General features: G+C 41.9%; 1 protein-coding gene across 1 annotated transcript in view; it reads right to left on the bottom strand.

The window, feature by feature from the left end:
- PDGFD (platelet derived growth factor D) overlaps nt 1–20,567 on the bottom strand; it is a 210,667-nt gene extending 190,100 nt beyond the window's left edge. Inside the window, exon 1 of the mRNA XM_070943967.1 lies at nt 20,414–20,567. Coding sequence (XP_070800068.1) covers nt 20,414–20,564 — 151 coding nt within the window. The 5' untranslated portion in view covers nt 20,565–20,567. The remainder of the gene's footprint in view (nt 1–20,413) is intronic.
- Nucleotides 20,568–23,756: the final 3,189 nt, after the last annotated feature.

The following is a 23,756-nucleotide window of genomic DNA, read 5'->3' as shown; positions in this document are numbered from 1 at the left end:
TTTGCCTATAAAAAAAAAAACTCTATGGCTCGTCAAACCGAAAGGGGTGTTGTTAATATTTCCTCAGCACATCCATTAAAGCACATTATAAAAAATATATTCAGCACCCTTGTTTCCCAGATAAGCCAATTTGCTGCAGATTTGTCTATTTTGAAATTTTACATTCTGTTCCTCGGGCTTAGGGTATCCAAGTGGCTAAAGACAAACATATATACTCCTTAAAAGATAGAGATGTAGAAGAACAAAATCCCAGCTCAAATAATGGTACCATCTGATGTATTATAATTATCTCTTCCCTTGCAAAGATGCTTTTATTAATAGTCATCCATTCAGCCTATTGTGCAAATTGGACACTCATTAAAACCATATAAATACCTGAAACCTTTGCAACACAAAGCTGTAAAGTAAATTAACATTTTATTTACTGGTCATTAACATGAGGTGTAGAGCAGCTGATATCACGCTAATTTATAATAAGGTCACGAAAGCAGTAAATTACTTCTAAACAAATTGGACACTTTCGCCCATAGAAAAGCATTCCGGAGTTGCTAACTGTCATTTTCTATCACACTTGGTCCATACAGATGACTTCTGATTCTGGAAATCCCATCATCTCAAAATTAGAGTAACTTTCCTATCAATGTGCAGAGTCACAGTTGTTATATACAGATGTTGTTTATCATCTCATGACTGCTAAATTAACTTAGTGGCTTTGTTGGCCAATTTTGCCAGCTCTCCCCCCCCGCCCCCTTAAATCTATTTTGCTGAGGTTTTCCAACATTCAAAAAAAAAAAAAAATGCATGACAAGGATGAGACAGCTTCTTTCCTTATTGCTTTAAAGAGTGGAATATGTACTTATTCTTCTGATCAAACTAGAGTGAAGTATTGAGTTGGGATGAAACAAGGTCTCCACCGTTCAATATTTTTAGTCATTATATGGAAATGAAGGCCATGCTTTTCGTTTATGCAGACTATCTAGAATTCAGTGGGGTATACCGTGGGGAATAAAAAATGAATTTCAAAACACTATTGATTGGTTGAAGACATGGGCTGAAAATACCAAAACTCAAGGCCTGCGGGCTAAATGAGGACCACGAGGTGCTTAGATATGGCCCGTGGGATTGCCCTGGAAACAGCAGAGGACTGCCCCATGGTGCCTCTGCCAGCAAAACAGAGCTCGGGAGGGCCGCGTGCAGCCCTCCCTAGCTCTGTTTTTGCTGGCAGAGGATTGCAGGAGGCCGTTGCAGCTGAAAACGTAGCTTGCGAGGGCCGCATGCAATCCTCCAGTGCTCTGTTTTCGCTGGAAGAGGGTTGCAGGAGGCCCTCGCAGCTGAAAATGGTGCTTGGGAGCCAGTTTTTGCTGACAGAGTGCTTGAACCACCACAGGCGCCCCTGATACGAATGACGTTGAACTGGTCGTGGCCACCCTGGCCACACCCACCTTAGCTCCCTGAGGTCCAACATAACCCTGATGTGGCCCTCAATGAAATTGAGTTTGACACACCTGACTTACAGTAAAGTTAAAATGGCTCATTCCAACATCAGAACACTTTTAGTGTGGTAGGATGGGGTATCTTGTGGCTTTGGGACAATTCAAATTTTAAATTTGTTACACAGGTAGTCCTCAACATACCATCCACAATTGAGCCCAAAATTTCTGTTGTTAAGTGAGATAGTTGTTAAGTGAGTTTTGCCCCCATTTTATGACCTTCCTTGCTGCAGTTCTTAAGTGAATCCCTGCCGTTGTTAAATTAGTAACACTATTGTTAAGTGAATCTGGCTTCTCCATTGACTTTGCTTGTCGGAAGGTCGCAAAACGTGATTGCTTGACCCCGGGACAACACTGCAACTGTCATAAACAAGACCTAGTTGCCAAGCATCTGAATTTTGATCACGTAACCGTGGGGATGCTGCAACGGTCGTAAGTGTGAAAAACGGTTATAAGTCACTTTTTTCAGTGCTATTGATACTTTGAACAGTCACTAAACAAATCATTGTAAGTCAAGAACTACTTTTACATATATACAATAAACCAGTCACTTTAGCTAATGGATATAATTTCTTTCCCTTTTCTGTTTCTTGCACAGTTTCATAATGTATGAAGCATAAGGAATGAGTTGGAATCTGTTCCCTGAAAACAAAGGTAGAAGATAACAATACAAATAATGATAAACAGTCCCTACTCTCTTGTGTATGTGATACTGTGGATCTTTAACTTCTTGTGATGTTGGAGAGGGAACTAAGTGCTGAATTCTATCAGCTCAAGCTATTGAATTTTTAACGTGATATTACTGGAAAGCAACAATACAGATTAAGTAGAAACAGATTTTTTTTCAAGGACTCCTATGCCATAGAATTTTTCCCTTGATAAATGGATATAAATGGTTAGGAGTCTATGCCACAAACTTCACATGACAACGTATGATTTGTAAGAAGCAGGAAAATATCACTGTGTACAAATGGAGTCACGGTTGATTAGAAAGTTAAGTCAAAAACTTAAGAAATCTATCCAGGAAAAGTTTGAAAAACCACAATGTTAACAAAGGAAATATGAACAGAATGATGTTTGCTTCGATCATTGCACAAAGCGTGATTTTGAAACAGCTTTAGAACTTTTGGAGGAAGACCCAAAGTTATGTTTTCCATACCACGGATATTTAATTTACTTACTCTGCTGACAAGAAACTTCACTTCACTTCATTCTCCTTTTTCTTTTCTTTTTAAAAAATTATTTACATAATATTTTCTAGTTAAAGTTATATTCATTTTTTTTAAACTGTATCTTGCCTAAAATCAAATCAGCCACTAGATACATTTCTGCTGCTCTCTGACCCATCTCATTTCAATGTGGTCATTTAAACACAATCAATGTTACATTTTACTGCTAGTCCCTTTTTAACTGCATGCTATAATTTTTCTACGATGCAGTTATTAGAATTTAAAAAAAACAATAAGGTCTATTTTCTGACAGTTTTCTAAGGAAGTGGCTTTTTTAGAGACTGTGGTGGAAAGAAAACACAATTCAACTGCGGATGGAGACTTTTAGGGAGCTTTATCCCTAAAAGTCTGCTCCAAAGAATACATTATGATGGTAAGATGTTCAGTTTTGGGCAATTTTTATTAGATGATCAATTAATAGTTATGGATTAGGATTACAATTTAGTTTGGGGTAGAGTTTATACACCTAAGATTTTATGAACTGATGGGGATATCCTATAAATTATTACCCTGAGGAATGGGGTCATCCTACCATTAGCCTTGAGTGAGACAGTTTCCACATATGGTCAATCAGAGATCTTCAAACTTGGCAGCTTTAAGACTTCAACTCCCAGAACTATGCTGGCTGGAGAATTCTGGGAGTTGAAGTCCACAAGTCTTAAAGCTGCCAAGTTTGGGGACCCCTGTAGTAGATCCTCAAAAAAGTCCTGGAGGAAAAAGTAATGTGCCACAAAGCTTTCTTTGAACTCCATAGGTTAGAACAATGCCCTCAATACAAAGAGTGCATTCAAATAACATGTGTCAACACTGAATCGAACCGGGCTGAAGCCATCTTTTTCTGCTTTATAGTTGCCACATTCACGGGGGAGGGGGAGAGAGGAGTAGGTAGACTGTCTCACAGATAAAACAAGCCTTCCCGTGGGAATCAAGGTCATCCCAACAGGTGGCAGTGGAAGGAGGAGAGGAGTGACTGGGAAGCCATCAATGGTTTTAATGGGACAATGTGACTTGGGACTCTGGTGGAGGGAAACATTTATTCTTTTAATTATAACGGGAAACTTCAGAGTTGGTTTTCATTGGCCGTGCCAATATGACGTACCCAATAAATGTGTTTTTTGAGGGACCTGCCTGCCTCAGAGTTCTGATTTCTTTGGGTGTGTTACTCGGAACCCTGACAACATGCTTAACTAGATCAATTAAAGGCCAAACTTGCATAATATGCTCAACGTGTTTAGTATTAACTTTGACTCATTGAGTGGGGATTAATGTATTGCACAAACCCAGCTTATTTGATTAGTTTATGGATTAAAATCTTCAGTAAACCCAGATTAATACATTAACTAGTTTAAAACATCAACATCAATTGAACCATTAAATAAATTGGGCTGAGGGCATACACAACTAACCAATGTAGTATGAATTTAACATCAGATACAATACAAATATAACTCTCTCCCTTTCCTGATTCCAACCCCAATATTAATTGCAACCCCTGAAAAACTGTATATCCTTAAGAAAAGACAGAAAATACCAGTCAAAGTGCATGGGGCCGGCAAAACATTTCTCATAAAATCATCTGTGAATTTCAGCATGGCTTGGTCCAGAGAAAAGTGGCTGCATTTCCTAACTGTTAAGCTGAGCTGATGAAGGGCTGTCACAGATTGGTCTATTTGAAGGGGTTAGGAATGTGTTGCTGAACCTTGAGAATTTGAAGATGCATGGACTTCTACATGCTGATTGGGGGATTGTGGAAGTTGTAGTCCATACATCTTCATTGCCAACATTGAGAAAAGAGATATATAAGAGATGTTCAATTCAGGTCCAGTTTTCCTCTTTATAATAATATGAGAAAGAGTATAGAAGGATAGTTAAGGCATCAACTTAAGACCAGAGAGACCCAAACATAAATCTTTCTTGACTTTGTAAACTCACTGGGTGACTTAGATCTTGTTTAGGTGGCTCTGTCTCATTTTGTTGTTATTGTGGGTAAAAACCGAAGTGGGTGTCTAAGAACCATGAAATCCTGAAGGGCAGGCAGGATAGAACTATAGCAAATAAATAAATAATTAAATTTCCATTTAATTTATAATTACACTTTCTAAATATTGACCTTTGCAGCAAATTAGCATTTGCAAATTTCATTTAGGCTTTTTAGGGGTGACGTATGTCCTTTTGAAGATGAAACACTGAATGCTGAAACGATTGCCCAATCACTTAACAATCCAAGGTTAAAACAATGACTTCTCTTATGCCCAAAAATGTTTGCTACGAAAACAGGAATGCCGCATCCTAGCATATCTATTGGTAAATCAGAGAAGCAGCCAACTGTTTTCTAAGTATATAATTGTTATGACTGCAACTGATTCCATTTGGTTTCCAGTCAGCCGCAAAGTCTCTCAAAGCTTCTTCATGGCACTTTCATGTGAACCTTCCTTGACCTCCCATGTAGCAGAGAGCCATGTGGGAAAAATAAACACTGCTTCCTGTCACATCAATGTTGTCGCCACCAGGCAATCCGGAAATAACTTAGGTCAAGTATGTCCCACTGACTTCAATGAAAACAATATGTGGGGAAGTACTGTGCAAGTCCCTGGGCATTTCTATGTATTGTCACCAGACTAACATTCCAGCAAGATACTATCAGTCCCTAGCGTTCAATGGCTGACTCTTCCTTCCATAACATTCTGTGACATCATCGTGGTTGCAACTCTACTGGGGATCAAGAAGTTTGACAATGTCATACGAAGAGGCAACAGGTACCAGATCTCCTCTTGCAATATTCTGAACGACAAATGGCGTTACTAAATTGCTTGGAAATATTATCATTTTCTATGTCTGTGGGGAGAGCTAAGGTCAAGCTTGTTGTCTTTTAATCTTTTTATGTAGTTAGTTTTAATGCTTCTATGAAGTTCAGTTTCATATAGACTTTCATGAAGACTAGGAGTGAGATGATAGCAATGATCCAATATCTAAGGGGCTGCTACAAAGAAGAGGGGGTCAACCTATTCCCCAAAGCACCTGAAGGCAGGACAAGAACTAATGGATGGAAACTAATCAGAGAGCAAACTAAACCTAGAAATAAGGATAACTTTCCTGATTAATCAGTAGAAGGGCCAGAGGTTGTGGCTGCTCCATCAACTGGAGGTTTTTAAGAAGAGATTGGACAGCCATTTGCCTGAAATGGCATAGGGTCTTCTGCTTAAGCAGAGGGTTGGGTAAGAAGACCCCCAAAGTCCCTTCCAACTCTGTTATTCTGTTAAGATGCAGGATAGAAGTATTTGGAAGCAAGCAGGAAGTTGATTCAGCAAGTCGGACGGCTCCTTTGTCAGGATCCCAAACTGCTAAAGCACAAATGTAGGAAATTGCCTTTTAAAACGTGAGATGGAGATCAGTGCCAAGGAATGAGATTAGAAATTACTCAGATAGAAGAGGAAACTTGATGTCATAGACAATTTATTATTTGCAAGAACCTCAGGAAATGCCGTACTTCGTGGCAAGAGAAATATCTGTTGTGCATGTTTATTTGGGCTTCTATTCTTATAATGGAAAAAAAAAACTGCAGAAAAAAATCTTCATAGTATAATTAACCTTCTCCAATCTCATGCCTTTCCAGATGAGTTAAGTGAATGTCCAAAATGTTGCATGCAGCGTATGTCTGGAGGGTATCAAATTAGGAAAGCCTGCAGTCAGATTTTTAGTTCAAGAAGAGCTGCAGTGACCCACGGTGAATTCACTCAGTCCATATTATCCATTCAGTCATTCATCAAAATTAATGTTACGTTGCCTTACTGCCACACAGAGGCATCTAATGTGACTCACAAGAAGATATATATAAAACCCTTCAGATTAAAATGTAGCAACAGTTCAAATGCAGTTACGAAAGGTAAAATAGTGTCACTTCCACATCCTGGGCAGCAATTCTGTGCACCACGGAGCCATCCCTGCTGCTGCATTCCATCCTTGGCAAAGGACACAACCCAAAGGACATACCACAAGGCAGGATTTCTCACAACATTGTATTGGCTCACCTTGCAGCTCCAAAACAAATGCTGCAAAACTATCTATACTCTTTTTATCTTTGGCCCATCCGTTGAATCAGAACTCCGTTGCCTCAGTTTCCCAAGTCCCACAGTGTCACGGAATACGACCCCTGCTTGTCGAAATACAAATCTACAAGTAACAGTGAAATTGAATCAAAACAAGTGTGACAGCCACAGAAGGAGAGCCAGAAAGCAGAACATATCCATGGTCAAAATACCAGGGTCTGTTGGTATGGGTCTCTCAACATTCCAGGGTCTCCCCAAGTTTAAGATTTTAGGGAAGGTGAAATTTGGAATGGACCCAGAGGTTTTGTGCAAGGAGGGGAAAATAAAAACAAACCACCAGAAGCACAGTCTTAAATTATACCTTCTGGTTTCAGAAAGCACAGCTGTGCTGGTTCAAAATGAAGGAAATGAGAGTCCAACACATCTGCGACATGTCAATCTGAGCCAATTTAAAGTAAAACTGAGCAGAGGCATTTTGCATTTGTCCAATCTATTCTCATTCCATTTCATCAAAGAAAACGTACTTCGCAAATATTTCAATGAAAAAGAGATTGTTGCAGGAATCCCTATGTATCAAATGTGCTCTTCTTGCAGTAATTTAATGAGAAGGAAGAGCAGGAATGGGTATTTAGATGAGCTAGAAAGCAGGAAATTTGATTATTCTAGCTAATATAAATCACATGTCACAGTTGATAATCGCACAGCTGATCGTCGGAAATATCAGTTCACCCGAACCGGTAGTATTTTTTACCAGTTCGCCTGAACTGGTCCAAACTGGTAGCATTTCACCCCTGCACCACAGTTTTTTTTTTTTAATTTGATTTATATGCCGCCCTTCTCCGGAGACTCAGGGCGGCTTACAATGCGTTAAGCAATAGCCTTCATACTTTTGTATATTTATACAAAGTCAGCTTATTGCCCCCACAATCTGGGTCCTCATTTTACCTACCTTAGAAAGGATGGAAGGCTGAGTCAACCTTGAGCCTGGTAAGATTCGAACCTGCAGAAATTGCAGGCAGCTGTGTTAATAACAGGGTGCATTAAACCACTGTACTACCAAGTTCCTTTTAATATCTTGATGATATATTTTTTTTTCACTTGGGCTGTTTGGGTACAACTGTCTCTACCAAAGGGAGAACTGTGCTTTTTTTTTTTTTAGCAGCTTTCTATGGAATGCTGCTTATATTTTCTATTTATTTATTTATTTATTTATTTATTTATTTATTTACAAACAAAGTATTTATTCACATACAGATTGCGACGGGAGCTTTACACAATATATTAACTTCAGTCAAAATATACAAATAAGATATAAAATCTACACTAACCTTATCTTCTTTTTATTCTTTTACTCAACCAAGTATACCATTGGTCCCAGCATTGAAAATATGTGGAATCCTTTTGATCTCTCAAAATTTTTGTTAACCTGTCAGCTTCCGCATATTCATAATTTTTCCCAAAATCAAATCTAGGTAGGTCTTTCCCCTTCCAATATTGAGCAAAACATATTCCTGCTGCAGTTGTGATATATACAATTAGACACCATGTATTCGTGCCTAACTTATCTGGCCTGATATTTAATAGATAGTATTGTGGTTTCAATTGTAATTTATATCCAGTGATTTCTAATATCCATCCCTGTATAAGTCTCCAAAGCTCAATTACCTTGGGGCAGGTCCACCATACGTGAAAATAAGTACCTATCTCCCCACAGAACTGTGCTTTGAGAATCTGCTACCTGTAAACTTCCAAGGAAGAAATAGAAAACTGAAGACAGGTCTCCTAAAAGCAGAGCAGATAGCCAAGGAAGAATAAAGAGCCAGTGAAAAGCTTTTCATGCTTCCTCTCAAGAGAGACTCAAGATCATCCAGAAGTGTTCTAGACCAGATATGTCAAACTCAAGGCCTGGGGGACAGATCCAGCCGGTGTTGTGCTTAGATCTGGCCTGCAGGGCCGCCCTGGAAACAGCAAAGGACCAGCCTGCAGTGCCTCTGCCAGCAAAAATGGAGCTCGGGGAGGCAGCGCAAGGCCCCTCTGGGCTCTGTTTTTGGCCGCAATGGCCTCCTGCGAGCCTGGGGAGGCCGTGTGCTCCATTTTTGCTGGCAGAGGGCTGCAGGAGGCTGTTGTGTTTGAAACTGTAGCCTCAAAGAGTGATGTTGAGCTGGCCAGGCCCACCTTGGCCATGTCCCCAGACCCTCAAGATCAAACATAACCACAATGTGGCTCTCAATGAAATCAAGTTTGACACCCCTGTTCTAGATAGTTTCTCCTCATGAAGAGACAGCAAGACAGTGGTCTCTGGCAGTTTTAGAGCTCTGGGAAATGAGGGAATATCATCCTGCTCAAACCACAGTTAGCACCTTCAGAAGAGACACTGGATTCACATACTTCTTTTTCTAATTACTTTTTTGAAATTGCTTACTAACTACTTTTCAACTATTAGGAACCTTTGCATCATCAAATCTGAAAACACTGGGCAATTTTCCTTCAATCCTTAGCAAAAAAGATTTTAAATACAAGTTTAAAAATTTAGGAGCAAAGATTAATAAATAGCAAAAAGGTTGTTAGAATTTTGATTTTGGAAAGTTAGAAATAAGAGTTCAGGTGGATTCGAAATAAGATTTTGGGATTCATTATAAAAATTCTCCACATGGGAAAATGCTTTTGTTTTGAATTCTTTAATAGATAGAACTTCGAAGGTTGGATACCAGAGAGAACTAAAAGGAACCGAAGATTACAATTAAAGGAGAACACTTAAAGTTGACTTACAAATACAGAAAAAAGCAAAATATTTTAATACTGGATCTTATATTTGTTTTCTTTTTTTTTTGTTTTCTTTTTTTAATTTGATTTATATGCCGCCCTTCTCCGGAGACTCAGGGCGGCTTACAATGCGTTAAGCAATAGCCTTCATACTTTTGTATATTTATACAAAGTCAGCTTATTGCCCCCACAAACTGGGTCCTCATTTAACCTACCTTAGAAAGGATGGAAGGCTGAGTCAACCTTGAGCCTGGTAAGATTCGAACCTGCAGAAACTGCAGGCAGCTGTGTTAATTACAGGGTGCATTAAACCACTGTACTACCAAGGCTCTTGTTGTTGCAGTTGCACACTGACTAAATCAGGGCTCGGCAACCTCTGGCTCTGGAGCCACATGGCTCTTTCATCCCTCTGCTGCTTTCATCCCTCCTTGTCACTGTTGGCTCCACAATTGATTGGGCTTTCAGTTAGGACAGGTAGAGGAAAAAGGACGCCATGCTAGGAGGAGACTCTATGGTGGGGGAACCGGACTTCCGGTCGGCAGTGGAAAAAGGATGCCCCGCTAGGAGGAGACTCTATGGTGGATGCTAAATACTGCCCTGGTAAGGGAGGTTCGTAATGACTGAGACGAGACGTGAGTTAACAGGTAACATTTATTCTAACATGCTAACATTCCAACAACAGTCACAACAAGAGCACTTCTCTCTGTTTGACCGCTCTTTTATACTGGCTGTCAAACGGCTAGCCAATCAGGAACATAGGTAAGAACTTCCTTTCCCCCACTAGGGGGCTGGATGTTGGAGCAGGCTCAGTACACAACAGTGGGGGAACCAGACTTCCGGTCAGCAGAGGAAAAAGGGTGCCACGCTAGGAGGAGACTCTATGGTGGGGGAACTGGACTTCCGGTCGGCTCCAAAATTGAACAAGGGGCTTCCGGTTAGGACCTCTGTAGCTCTTTGAGTGTTTAAGATTGCCAACCCTTGGACTAACTAACTAACTAATTAAATCAATCAATCAATCAATCAATCTGCTGCATGGTAACATTAATGTGCAGCTGACCATGCCATTCTATGGCCATATTTATTTTATCAGTGTTATTTTTTTTTCAACTATAAAAATGTTGTGATGAGAGACAATCACTTTAAAAGGTTTGTGCTGAAAAGACTGTTCAGTTGTTTTCTGCAACTCTGAGACTAACCAGCGAGTTTATAATTGAAATATCTGCTTTGGCATGATATACATCTATCTGATAAAACAGGGCAGACACTGCCTGCCAAGTGCTTTGTGGAACTCCAGCATATTGATTACAGATGAACCCCATTTGTAATTTTCTTTGTTCTTCTAGAGCTCAAAGGCAGGCATTTAGGTAAGCACTGATCCGGTGGAATTGTTATGGGCATTTGTTCTAAGCAACCCTCACCGCAACTCTTGTGCATCTGCGGAGCTGCATTTCAAAAGCTACTACGAAAAGGAGTGGGCAAACCTTTTCGAACCTCTGTGATGTGGTCCTTAAGGTGTGGATTAAGACTGGGAGGAACTGTCATTGAAATTCAGTATTGATCATGAAATTTCACCTGCAGCTTTCAGCCAGCCATTATCTTTTTGCCTAAGCTATGTCACAGGGTTATTTTGTGTGTGTTGGTGGGAGGGGACATGGACAAGGGATTACAATGAATGCAAGCTTTGAGTTCCCGGAGGAAAGACAGGATTTAGATTTCTATCTAATCAATTAATATGACATTTTGGAGGCACAGAAGCACAGCGTTGGAAAAGGCCATCCAGTCTAGCTTTACTGCGTACTGTGATATTCTCACAAAATGGCTGCCATAGCTAATGCAGCAGAAGGCAAGGGTGTTAGTTGCTCTTTTTCCTAAAGATGTTTCTCTGGGGGTTTTTTTGGATCATTTTGTTTTTGGATAGCAAGACATTCAAAGCAGTGGTGGGTTTCAAATTTTTGTACTAACGGTTCTGTGGGTGTGGCTTGGTGGGCATGGCATGGCTTGGTGGGCGTGGCAGAAGGATACTGTAAAATCTCCATTCCCACCCTACTCCAGGGGAAGGTTACTGAAAAATCCCCATTTCCTCCCTCTCAGCTGGGACTTGGGAGGAAGAGAATAGATGGGGGTGAGGCCAGTCAGAATTTTTATTACCGGTTCTCCGAACTACTCAAAATTTCCACTACCGATTCTCCAGAACTGGTCAGAACCTGCTGAAACCCACCTCTGATTCAAAGCTACTGTGGAGTCTGATGGTCACTAAGAGAGGAGTTTCAATTCCAGTAGTTTGATAAGTATCATGATGACTATCCTTGCGCTAAAGGACTTGCTCCCTTGTAAATAAAAATAATGATTTCCACAGCATAATAAGTTACTGTTTTCCACGGTACATGCAGTGGGATAAAGACCTTCAGACCAACATTTCTAATGGACTCCAAGATAAGGAAAGACAAATTTTACATTATGTGTAAACCATGCAGCTTTTTCCTAGTGTAGGAAGTCCTCGATTTACGACAGTTCATTTAGTGACCGCTTGAAATTACGATGACTCTGAAAAAAATGACTTATGACCATTTTCACACTTATGACCACTGCAGCATCCCCATAGTCATGTGATCAAAAGCCAGACGCTTGGCAAATGGCTCATCTTTAGGACGGTTGCAGTATCCTGGGGTCATGTGATCACCTTCTGCAACCTTCTGACAAGCAAAGTCAATGGGGAAGCCAGATTCACTTAACAGCCAATGTTAGTAACTTAACAACTTCAGTTCACTTAACAACTGTGGCAAGAAAGGTCATAAAATGGGTCAAAACTCATTTAACAATTTAGCGACAGAAATGTTGGGCTCAATTGTGGTCGTATGTCCAGGACTATCTGTATGTTTTCCAATTCCATCCACAGTTTTACCAAAGAAAAAAGGGACTTGTGGCACAGTAAAGACAACATAAGTTTTATACTGATGTAATCATTCGTAGAATACAGTCCTTTTATCCCATGTTTAAAATATTATCCATAGAGTTAAAAACAGTGAACTGCAAAGTAACACAATTTATGAAGAGGTATGGATCCTAGGATTTGAGCACGAATAAACCATCTATTTAAACACATCTAAATTATGTAACCTCTGCAAGGATGGCTGTATCAGGGTTCAACAGATGTTTTGTGAATGGCCACTGACAGGTATTCATCACTGTCTCTGCTTTCTGCATTTTGCTTGGTTTTGAACTCATTGTTTGTACTTAACCCCCATTAAATCTTAAATGTCTGTAAGTATACATATTAAGGACATTTTGTACATCTGATGAAATGAGATGTAATTCACAAAAACCTCGGACATAATCCATCTGTTCCTCTATGAAGTGGCATAAAAATAGTTGCTGCGGGGGCTTTAAGACAAGCAGAACTCTTCCATTTTAAGCCCAGGGGTGGGATTGAAAAATTTTAGCAACTGGTTCTCTGCCCAGTTGCTGGGTGGGTGAGGCCATGGGGGTTGTGGCCTAATCAGCTTCCTGCACCATGGCGGGGGGGAGGCATTTTCACCCTCCCCAGGCTCTGGAGGCTTTCCTTGAGCCTCCAGGATGGTGAAAATGGCCTCCCCTGGGCTCCAGAAGCCTTCTGGAGACTGGAAATGGTCATGTACTTCCAGTAGGCCCATTTTTCGCCCTCCCCAGGCTCCAGAGGCTTTCATTGAGCCTCCAGGAGGGTGAAAACGGCCTCCTGCTTATTCCAGAACCCAGAAATGGGCTTGTTTCTGGATTTCCGGTACTTCCTGGAGCCCCATTTTTCGCCCTCCCAGAGCCTCGGTGCAGGCCCTGAACTTACCTCACATCCAAAATGGGCCCTCTAGAAACTCCTGGAAGGGGAAGGGCCAGCCAGTTCTTGGAACTATGTAAAAGTAGCATCCGGTTTGCCCGAACCAGTCTGAACCGGCTGAATCCCACCCCTGCTTAAGCCCATTTTGTGTCCCTAAAACCAGGATGTGTGCAAAGTATCTGTGCAATGAGAATGCTGAGATTCACCTAATTACCAGATCTTAGTAGCCACCAGCAAAGACAATATAGAATACAGACTAATCAAGTTGGAAAGGACTTTGGTTGTCTTCTAGACCAATCCCCTAGTCAAGCAGAAGACCCTAGACCATTCCAGACAAATGGCTGTCCAAGCTCTTCTTAAAAAACCTCCAGTGATGGAGCACTCACAACGTCAGTGAGTTGAAACCACGAGCCAAGTGACATCTGATTCATGTTCATCATGGCATAATAATGCAGATTTTTCATTATTTGCAAAATTTGCATTTGCTGCATGCCACAAGGGATGCAAATTAAACAATTCATGTGATGATGTCATGAATCGCAGAAGAGAATTGTGGTTTGCTCTAGAGCAGGGGTGTCAAACTGGTGACACGCTGGCCAGATGCGTCACGCACAGGCCACGCCTAATCCAGCTCTACAAAGGCAAAAAAACATCGTGAATGGTTTTGCTGACAACCAGAAGTAAGGGCCAGTATTTTTGGCAAATCTGTTGTAAAACACAGTTATGACTTTGCAAATGGCTATACATGTAAGCATGTTCCTAAGTGCCTGAAGTTCAGTCATAGAGAGGGCCTGACCATCAGAAGTTTGAACCTAGATCACATACAGATAGATAGTCCTTGACTTACGAATGGTTGCTTACTGACCATTCAAAGTTATAACCAACTCAAATAACGGGACTTATGACCCTGGTTTGCCTCCTAGTAGTGACTGACTAACTTAATCCATTTCCATAGCTGCCTACAGAAAGGGGTTACTGATGGAGTGAAACCTTCCTACAAACCTTCCGATTCAAGTTTCTGTACAATAGTAAGCACACTGAAAGAAGTGGAAGGGAGCATGTTTTTGTTATGCAAGATTGAAATATAAGAGTAGACTGCATTAGTGGCTGATTGAATGATAACGTGATATCTATTATTTTCTTTATATTTTTTTTCCTGCTCCACATTCTGGTTCTCCTGGCTAAGGTTTTTGTTTGTTTGTTTGTTTTTTATTTGATTTATATGCCACCCTTCTCCGGAGACTCAGGGCGGCTTACAATGCGTTAAGCAATAGCCTTCATACTTTTGTATATTTATACAAAGTCAGCTTATTGCCCCCACAATCCGGGTCTTCATTTTACCTACCTTAGAAAGGATGGAAGGCTGAGTGCAGCTGATGTTAATAACAGTGCTTTAGTCTGCTGCGCCATTAGGGCTCTTTTTATTTTTTAAGTTTTGGCTTTGGCGTCTTAATCAGAGGTGGGATTCAGCCTGTTCAGGCGAACTGGTTGTTGCATTCCGGCGCTATGCCGTCCTATTTAGCCACCTTTTTTAAGCCGTGTGCATGCATGCAAGCCGCACGCATGAGCAAAGTGCATGCGCAGAAGGTTGCATGCATGTATGGAAGGCGTGCATGCACATTTTCGGTGCTGGGGGAAACCATTGTTAATTCATGTACTGTCCACCTCTGATCTTAACCTACCAAACCTTAGCTTGATTCTAGGAGACTACAACATTTATATATGTTTTATATATATATAAAAGCATCAGAAAAGAAGTTTCAGAAAAGAAGCCCCCAACAGAGCTTCAGAGGCTTTTTTTCTGAAGCTCTGTTTCGGAGGCTTTCAGAGGCAAGAAAAAAAAGTTTTTTTTCTGAAACAAAGTTTCAGAAGTTTCAGAGGCAGAAAAAAAAGCAAGGCACAGAGCTCACAACCAGAGCTGCTAAAATTCACCTCTGGGGACAGCTGATTGGGGACATTCCGGGAGGCCGATCCACCTGCCAATCAGCTTTTTTCTTATTTTCCTCCCCAAAAACTAAGGTGCATCTTATACTCCTGTGCGTCTTATACTTCGAAAAATACGGTATATATATTTCTTTAAAAGTAGCAAAGGTTTTCGAAATCTGGACATGAGCCTGGAATATTTTACTGAATATTGCTTTGGCACTGTAATTCAAGGAGTAATGTTAGAACATGTTCAGGTCAGGGCAAACTTTATAAAACAAAATGTAAATTGGGGGCAGATTTTTTTTTTAAAAAAAGAAGGGATGGGGAGGATCCCTTATCTATTATTGTATGCCAGCAATTCCTGGTTGATCGTGTAAGGGTGGGGGGCGGAGGGGATAAAGCATGTCTCAAAAGCTGTAGCTGAAAAAGAAGGAAGGTTCAAATTTCCTCTGCCTGAGGCCCTAAGTAGGCTGGATGAAATATAAGCAGGTGAAATTGGCAGAACACAGGGCTAGCTCCTGTTGCCCTGGGGCGATTATTCCAAATAAGACTAAACACACCCTCCATCCAGAAACTAGAGAGCATCACTAAATGCCTGGAGGTTGAAATGCTGGGAAATAGGAACAGAGGGGAAAACCAGTCAGCCCAAGGGTGAAATCCAGCAGATTCTGACAAGTTCTGGAGAACCAGTAGTGGAAATTTTGAGCATTTCAGGGAATCGGCAAATGCCATCTCCGGCTGGCCCAGAGTGGGGTGGAATGGAGATTTTGCAATATCCTTCCCCCAGGAGTGGGGAGGGAATGGGGTTTTTGCAGTATCATTCTCCCGGGAGTGGGGAGGGAATGGGGATTTTGCAATATCCTTCCCCCAGGAGTGGGGAGGGAATGGGGATTTTGCAGTAACCTTCCCCCAAGAGTGGGGTGGGAATGGGGATTTTGCAGTATCCTTCCCCTGGAGTGGGGTGGGAATGGAGATTTTGCAGTATCCTTCTCCTGGAGTAGGGTGGGAATGGAGATTTCGCAGTATCCTTCCCATGCCATGCCCACCAAGCCGTGCCCACCACTACGCCACACCACACCCACCAAGCCACGCCCACAGAACCAGTAGTTAAAAAAAATGGATTTCACCACTGAGTCAGCCCTACCCTTGAAGAATATGACATCAGAGAAAGAGACTAGGAGCTGATTGACTGAAGGAAAGGTACCTTCTGCAGCTCTGGAAGAACTCCCTTGCTATTATTTCTTCAAGCACTTCCCTTGGTAAACATCTGCTAAGGAGAAGTGTTAAGGGTCCAGCTGTTTGCAGCTGTAAATCTTTGGGGAAAAAATATTTACACAACTGAGGGCAAAATTTATATTCACGGCTTGTATTCCCCTCTGTGTTCATTTTCCTACTTAAACTGCCTGCCTCCCTAACCAAAAGAAATTCAGTGGGTTTTTTTCTTCTTCTTCTTCTTTCATTTGAATCAGTAGAAATCTTAATCTTATGAGGCCACAAAACTGCAGCTGCAAAGATCTCCGTGAAGATTTGCAAGGAGGAAAAAAAACAACCCTATGTTGTAAGGTTAGTTTATTCCAAGTGTTGGCATTTGAATATTCAGAAATCCAACAGGGAGGGCCAATCTAGCAGTGGGAGGGGGGGATCTTGAATGCGGAGCTGCTTTCTATCACTCCCTCCCTCAGTTTAAGCAAATATATATATATATAAAAAAAAGGGAGGGGGAGGAATTTCTCTAGCACCAATTTAAGCTGTTCTTGACTCTGAATTTTTGCTTTCTGCCTGATACTTAGCTATTAAATAAGACAGTTGAATACCATCTGCAAGTGAAATATAATTGCCCACAGATGAAATCTCTGGGCACCCAGTGATAGGGATAGTTTTCTGCACCAGGATTCTATTTTTGACCATAGAGAGGAGTTGAACTCCTGTAGACTAAAATTCACATCTCTTGACAAGTGGGCAATATGGAATGATGAAGGACACTTGTCAAAGAAACATACATAGCAGCAAGTCTCCTGCTGGATCAGACCAGAGGCCTGTCTAGTCCAGACCAGCAGTGAATTAGTTATCCCACAAAAATGAGCCCATTTCTCCCAGCAGGTAGGGATCAAGAAATATCAATCACTTCTAATATTATCCTGATGTCTGAAGTAATAATCACTGATTCACTCATTTTCCAATAATTTCCATCAGTAAAGGTAACAGTTCCCCTCACACACATGTGCTAGTCATTCCCAACTCTAGGGGGCGGTGCTCATCTCCATTTCAAAACCGAAGAGCCAGTACTGTCTGAAGACGTCTCCATGGTCATGTGGCCTGCATGACTAAACGCCAAAGGTGCACGGAACACTGTTACTTTCCCACCAAAGGTGGTCCCTATTTTTCTACTTGCATTTTTTACGTGCTTTCGAACTGCTAGGTTGGCAGAAGCTGGGACAAGTAACGGGAGCTCACCCAGTTACGCAGCACTAGGTATTCGAACCACTGATCTGCCAACCTTTCGATCAACAAGCTTTGGATAATTTCCATAGTCCTTTTTTAAAACAAACTACAAATAGTTCTTGATTTAAAACCATTCATGTAGTGACCATTCAAAGATATAACAGTGCTGAAAAAAGTGACTTATGACCAGTCCTCACATTTATGACCTGATGGCATCCCCATATTTACAATTTTGGTGCAGGGCAAGTGGCATGTATTTATGACGCCTGCAAAATCCCCGGGTTATGTGATCATAACCATCACCACTTGAGACCTTCCCAGGTGACTTCTGATAAGCAAAACCAATGGAGGAAGCCAGCCTTGCTTAACAATTGGGTGATTCACTTAATGACTAATGGTTACTTAACAATCACTACAAAAAAGGTTGTAAAATTGGATGCAACTTACTTAACAACTGTATCATTAGCAACAGATGTCCTGGTCCCAATTTTGGTTGAAAGTCCAGGAGGAGTACCTGTACATTGGCAGCTCTCATCATGGCCATACCTGGCTTAGAAGGCCATAAAAGTTCACTATCTTAAGTCCTAAATTGTAGAAAGAATAAGAGACTATCATGCTGCAGATGAAACTTTCAATTTGGATGGTGAATTTCAAGCAGTGTGATTCTGGAGATCACAAAAATAGAAGATGCAGCCTGAAAGGTGCCAATATGTCTATATATGTTTTGATGCCAAATGAATAACATAACTTACAACTCTATTAATATTTTTGATGGGTAAGAGTCTATCTGAAAAGGGATCATGTAACATTTTGTCATAACCAGGAAATATTACTTCTTTTGCTCCTTAATAACTACTATCCCATCCAGAAGATAGTTTGAGGGCACACTTCTAACCTTCTGAACTTAGAAATTAGTTTACACTCAATAGCTCAATCATCTAACCTTCTTCGCAGCCTCCTTTTTTTGTTCTTTGTTTTTTAATAGCATCTTGTCTGCTGAAGTGTTCTGAGAAGCTTGTAAACCTACTTGCACTTTTATACCTTGTGGTTGGTAATATACATAGCATTCTATTGTGCATAGTAGGAGTCATCTACAAGTAGAATTACGGTTTATTTCTTGAACTGCAGATGCCTCTTGAAAAGGCTTCTGAGAATATCGTGCACAGCCATGAAAACAAGACAACGGATCATTGAACAAATCGACGGAAGACTGAGCTCTCTAGAGAAGTTTCCAATACTAAGAAAGTTAAAAGGAAAGAGAAGAAGGGGATGACTAACAGCAAGGGGAATGGACTCAGTTCAGTGTCAGAAGACCTGAAGTACCAAGAATAGAACATCATTGAGACAATATATCTATTTGGTAATTAGGAGCAGAAAACTACTTAATGGCGCATTTATTAATCAGTTATTGGTCTACCTAGCTCATTTCAGGTTTTGAAAGAAACTCTTGAAACCGCTACTTTCCAGCTTTGCCACCTGAAATAAGTAATTAGTAACTACCAGTAACTAAAACTGAGGAGTTCCACTTTACATAACCACAGGCTATCTGACTGCTTCATCTTTTATGTGTTGTGGGAAGTCTTAAACATCCAAGAGGTGTCAAATGTCGGTTGTTTGAGCCACTACCCAGGTATTACTCCCTTGATAACACTTTTCATTGTCTTATCATGATTAAAGAACAGAATGCCAGATTTTCATAATCATTGATTTTTTATATATATGTAAAGGACTTATATCTGATATAAACTCATTTCAGAGTGATCCATGATATGGAAAGACTATTCTCCTGGAAGATTTTCACAGGCTATGTCTTGCCTAAGCATGTATATACGCTGCCAGCATGTTTTTAAAAGGTCAATTAATTTAGCGTTACCAGACACAATTTCTGCCTTGATTTCATTCTGGTCTTCCTACCAAAGCAATCATTCCATGCAAAAGATTAATGAAAGAAATGGTCGCTGCCAAAAGATTTGGGAGGAAAAGCTGGATGCACTTATCCAATTATCCTGAAACGCTAAGCAAGATGCATTCTTTTTGGATGTCTCTCTAATGGGCAGGATTTGCTAGGCATTATTCCTCTGGATTGCTAACCGTGCCTACAACATTTGCTGCAGTGTGGGTAAATATGGATCTGGGAAAAGACGGCACACCTTTATAGGAGTCCTATACTTGGGCATCTAACAGAAGATCGGCCTCTTGTCTTGAAAGTAACAGTTTATTTTTATGGGACCCAGACCTATTCCTTGCTTTACACGGTATGTATTTGCTTTTCACAACCTGAGTGTAATTTCTCACTGTACTGTATATTAAGTTTCAATCATCACCTCAGGTCCAAAGACCATGCATTACTTCTGTGACCATTTATACTGGCTGTAGGGGAAATATTTGGCTGTACGGCCATCCGAAAAATAAAGAGTGGGGTTGAAGAAAAGTTGTTCGCACAGCCCTCCAACGCTAACCACTTTTCCCCCTCTTTCTTTCTTTCTTTCTTTCTTTCTTTTCTTTCTTCTCTTTCTTTCTTTCTTTCTTTCTTCTTTCTTTCTTTCTTTCTTTCTTTTTTTTTTTTTTTTTTTTTTTGGTCTCTCCGTTGAAGTGCACCTCTCAGGAGAAACTTGTAGGGGGCGCGCTTCCACAACCTTCAGCTTTTGGCGGCCGCCTGGCTAATTTCACCCATCAGTGAGGACTAGGTGAAGAAAGAAGACAACTCACCATCTCGCCGCCGGTTCGAGGCGCGCAAGGCTCTGATCGACCCGCTCTGGCTGCCGGTGGCGGCGGCGGCGGCGGCGGATCCCTGCTGCTGGAGCCAAAAAGTGGCCCAGGCTCCCACGTAAAGGAGGAAGGACGGCGCCAGCATTTGCATCGCGGATTCTTGGCGCGGAGATGAAAAGTCTTTAAAACGAAAAAAAAAAAAAAGAAAGAAAGAAAAAAAAAAGAAAAGAAAAGAAAAGAAAAGAAAAGAAAAAGAAGCAAGGCGAACCGCCAATCGTCTTGCCAATGGAGGGTCTTCTGATTCCACGGTCCCCTTTTCAGATCATCAAAGCAGCCCGCTTTCTCCCTTTCGCCTCTAAGTCTCTTAAGCGCAAGTCGAGAAAACTTTTGAAAAGGGGAAAAAAAAAAAGATTCCAGCTGGAATGGCTGCAAGGGCTTAAAAGCGGGGGTGGGAGATCCCCTGGCCCGAGATCGGAGAGCTTTAGCCGCGCTCTACCTCTCCCCTCTCCCCGATCGCCACCGGCCGGCCGCTCGGGCAAGAAAAGGGATCCTGAAAGAGGGGAGTTGCCTTCACACGCGCACTGCGGTGTTGTTTATGTGTGGGGGGGTGGCGGGTGGGTTTGGAAGAAGAGAAGGTTGGCGAGCGAGCCGAAGGCTACGACGCCCCCCTCGCCCTCTACCGTTGCCGAGCTGCGCTGCCCTTCTGGGGGCTGGCCGGACGGGGAGTGGGGTGGGGGGTGGGTGGGTTTTCCAGGTCTCTCGCGAAGTTGGCCAGAGAGCGATCCAGAATTGGTGTCTCTCAATTCCGGGGTGGCCGAAGTAGAGCAATGGGTCGGGGAGCGCTTTTTTGTCTTCTCTATTTGCTTTGGGAAGGAAAAGGCACCGGTGATTTTTTTTTCCTTTTTTTTTTTTTTGAGTCCGAAGGAGGCGCGGCGGGCCGGATTGGTGCTGCGAGGAATGGTGGTGGGGTAGGGAGGAGGGGCCCGTGAGAGAGAGAGAGAGAGAAAAAGAAAAAGAAAGAAAAGAAAAAGAAAGAAGAAAGAAGGAAGGAGGGAGGAAGGAAGGAAGAAAGAGAAAGAAAGAAAGAAAGAAAGAAAGAAAGAAAGAAAGAAAGAAGAAGAAAGAAAGAAAGAAAGAAAGAAAGAAAGAAAGAAAGAAGAAAGAAAGAAAGAAAGAAAAGAAAAGAAAGAAAGAAAGGATCTCCTCTGAGAGCAACCTGTGCCAGCAGATTCCCCCTCCCTGGCAGGCCAGCCTGAAACTTCAAAGTTGAGGGACGCAACAAAGATGGAGCAGTTAAAGATCTCTCTCTCTCTCTCGCTCCCTCTCTCTCTCTCTCTCCTCTCTCCTCTCTCTCTCTCTCTCCAGGACCGAGTGATGGAGCTTTGGGCACCAGGTTGGAGGGACAAGTTAACAGATTTAACAGATTAACAGAGTTGGAAGGGACCTTGTAGGGTCATCTAGTCCAACCCCCTGCTCAAGCAGGAGACTCTACACCATTTCTGACGAACGTCAGCCCAGTCTTTTCTTGAAAGTCTCAAGTGATGAAGCTCCCACAACTTCGGAAGGCAACTTCTGTTCCATTGGGTTGATTGTTCTCACTGTCAGAAAGTTCCTTCCTCATTTCTAGATTGAATCTCTCCTTGGTCAGTTTCCATCCACTATTCCTTGTCTGGCCTTCGGGTGCAAGTTCAGACACCTGGCCGAGCTCCCACATCCAAACTGAGTTTCTCTTTCTTTGCCCCTCCCCCATTGCTCCAAAGCAAAGTTGGAGTTGGAAGAGAAGCATCTTCTCTTCTCCAAGACTGGTCTTGGCTTTGATCCACTGGCTTTGAGTTCTAGGAGTAGCCCAGATTTGAGTTGCTTGGGGATCTCCTGATTCTGTAAGTAAGATAGGTCACTACAGAGGAGATCATCGGCCTCAAGATTGAGGAGTGGAAGAGAAATTTAAGCCCCCTTTTTCCAGGTGGTTCCTAGATTGGGCTCTTCCATTTCCCCCTTCCTGCTTGAAGCTTATGAGTTGGTGGCACTTAGAAGAACAAGTGACTAATGCTTCCTTGTCTTCTTCCCTCTGGATGCATAGTAGCAGTTTGATATCCTCAAAACATTTGGTTCCCATGGGCCTTAGCCAGCACAGACAATGGCAAGGGTTTTGTAGAGGCTGGATGTTGTGGGCTCATGTCATTCTCTGAGGAGAACAAGCTTTTGGAGAAAGAGAAGCCACCACCTCTGCTCTCTTGTTCCCTTGGAAGGAAACAAGAGGAAGATTTGACACAGATCTCTTCTGAGTTCTGGAGAATTCAGAATAGATTAGGACCTAAAACAGATTAGAACCTAAAATTCAGAATAGATTAAACCTACGGTGGTGCAGTGGTTAGACTGCAGTACTATTTCTGGGCTATTTCTGCTGACTGCCAGCTGCCTGCAATTTTGGCAGTTCGAATCTCACCATGCTCAAGGTTGACTCAGCCTTCCATCCTTCCAAGGTGGGGTAAAATGAGGACCCAGATTGTTGGGGGCAATAGGCTGACTCTTTAAACCGCTTAGAGAGAGCTGTAAAAGCACTGTGAAGCAGTATATAAGTCTAAGTGCTATTGCTATTGCTAAAAAGCTGCTCCATTGGGGTTAACAAGTTAGACAGAGATACACAAAGCAGACACTGCTTCTGTTGGTACAATTATTCTGAGATTTAGACCAATGGCCGTAGAGTGGCCACTTCTTAAACAGCAGTGTGCACTAACTGGCTTGTGCCAACTCCCATATAGCATTTGCAGACAGTCCTCTTGGGTGTGGCCTTGGAGTTGTGCCTCCAATCTTGCCCTGTCTGGTGAGAGGACTGTCTGACAAGGCTGACCTGACCACGGGGTGAACTGAGGCAACTGCCCTCTTGTGCAGGATGAGGGTAGTGGCAAACACTAAAGCCAGACTGTTTCCTGCTGGCGCGTACATACACTTTTTGCCTCAGAGCAATAGAGATGTGAGAAGAAGAGCGTAGGAGACATAACAGGCATGGAAGAGACCAGAGGAGAATAACAGAAAGCAAGCAAGAGTTGGGAGGCGAGCAGAGAGAAAGAAGAACCCAATGGTACATCTCTACCATCCCTTGAATATGGACTAGGAATGGGGAGCAATTCAGATCTGAAGGGAACAAGGATCCTCTGTTAAAATCCTCTGTTGGCTTCTATGTTGTACCTGTTAGTGGTCGCTCTGGTTCCAAAGCACCTTTGCTCACCTGAGATACAAACATTACACATAATAAGGGCTGTGAACATCATTGTTCTGACCTAGGCTTCCCCAATCCACGAAGCAGACTGCCTCTTGTCCCGACAAAAAACCCCTTTATTTA

This window comes from Pituophis catenifer, unplaced genomic scaffold, assembly GCF_029215685.1.
Source record: "Pituophis catenifer annectens isolate HBS135680 unplaced genomic scaffold, rPitCat1.0.hap2 SCAF_4, whole genome shotgun sequence".
Classification (NCBI taxonomy): domain Eukaryota; kingdom Metazoa; phylum Chordata; class Lepidosauria; order Squamata; family Colubridae; genus Pituophis; species Pituophis catenifer.
Note: the sequence above shows the minus strand (reverse complement) of the source record. Positions and strands in the feature narration are given on the sequence as shown.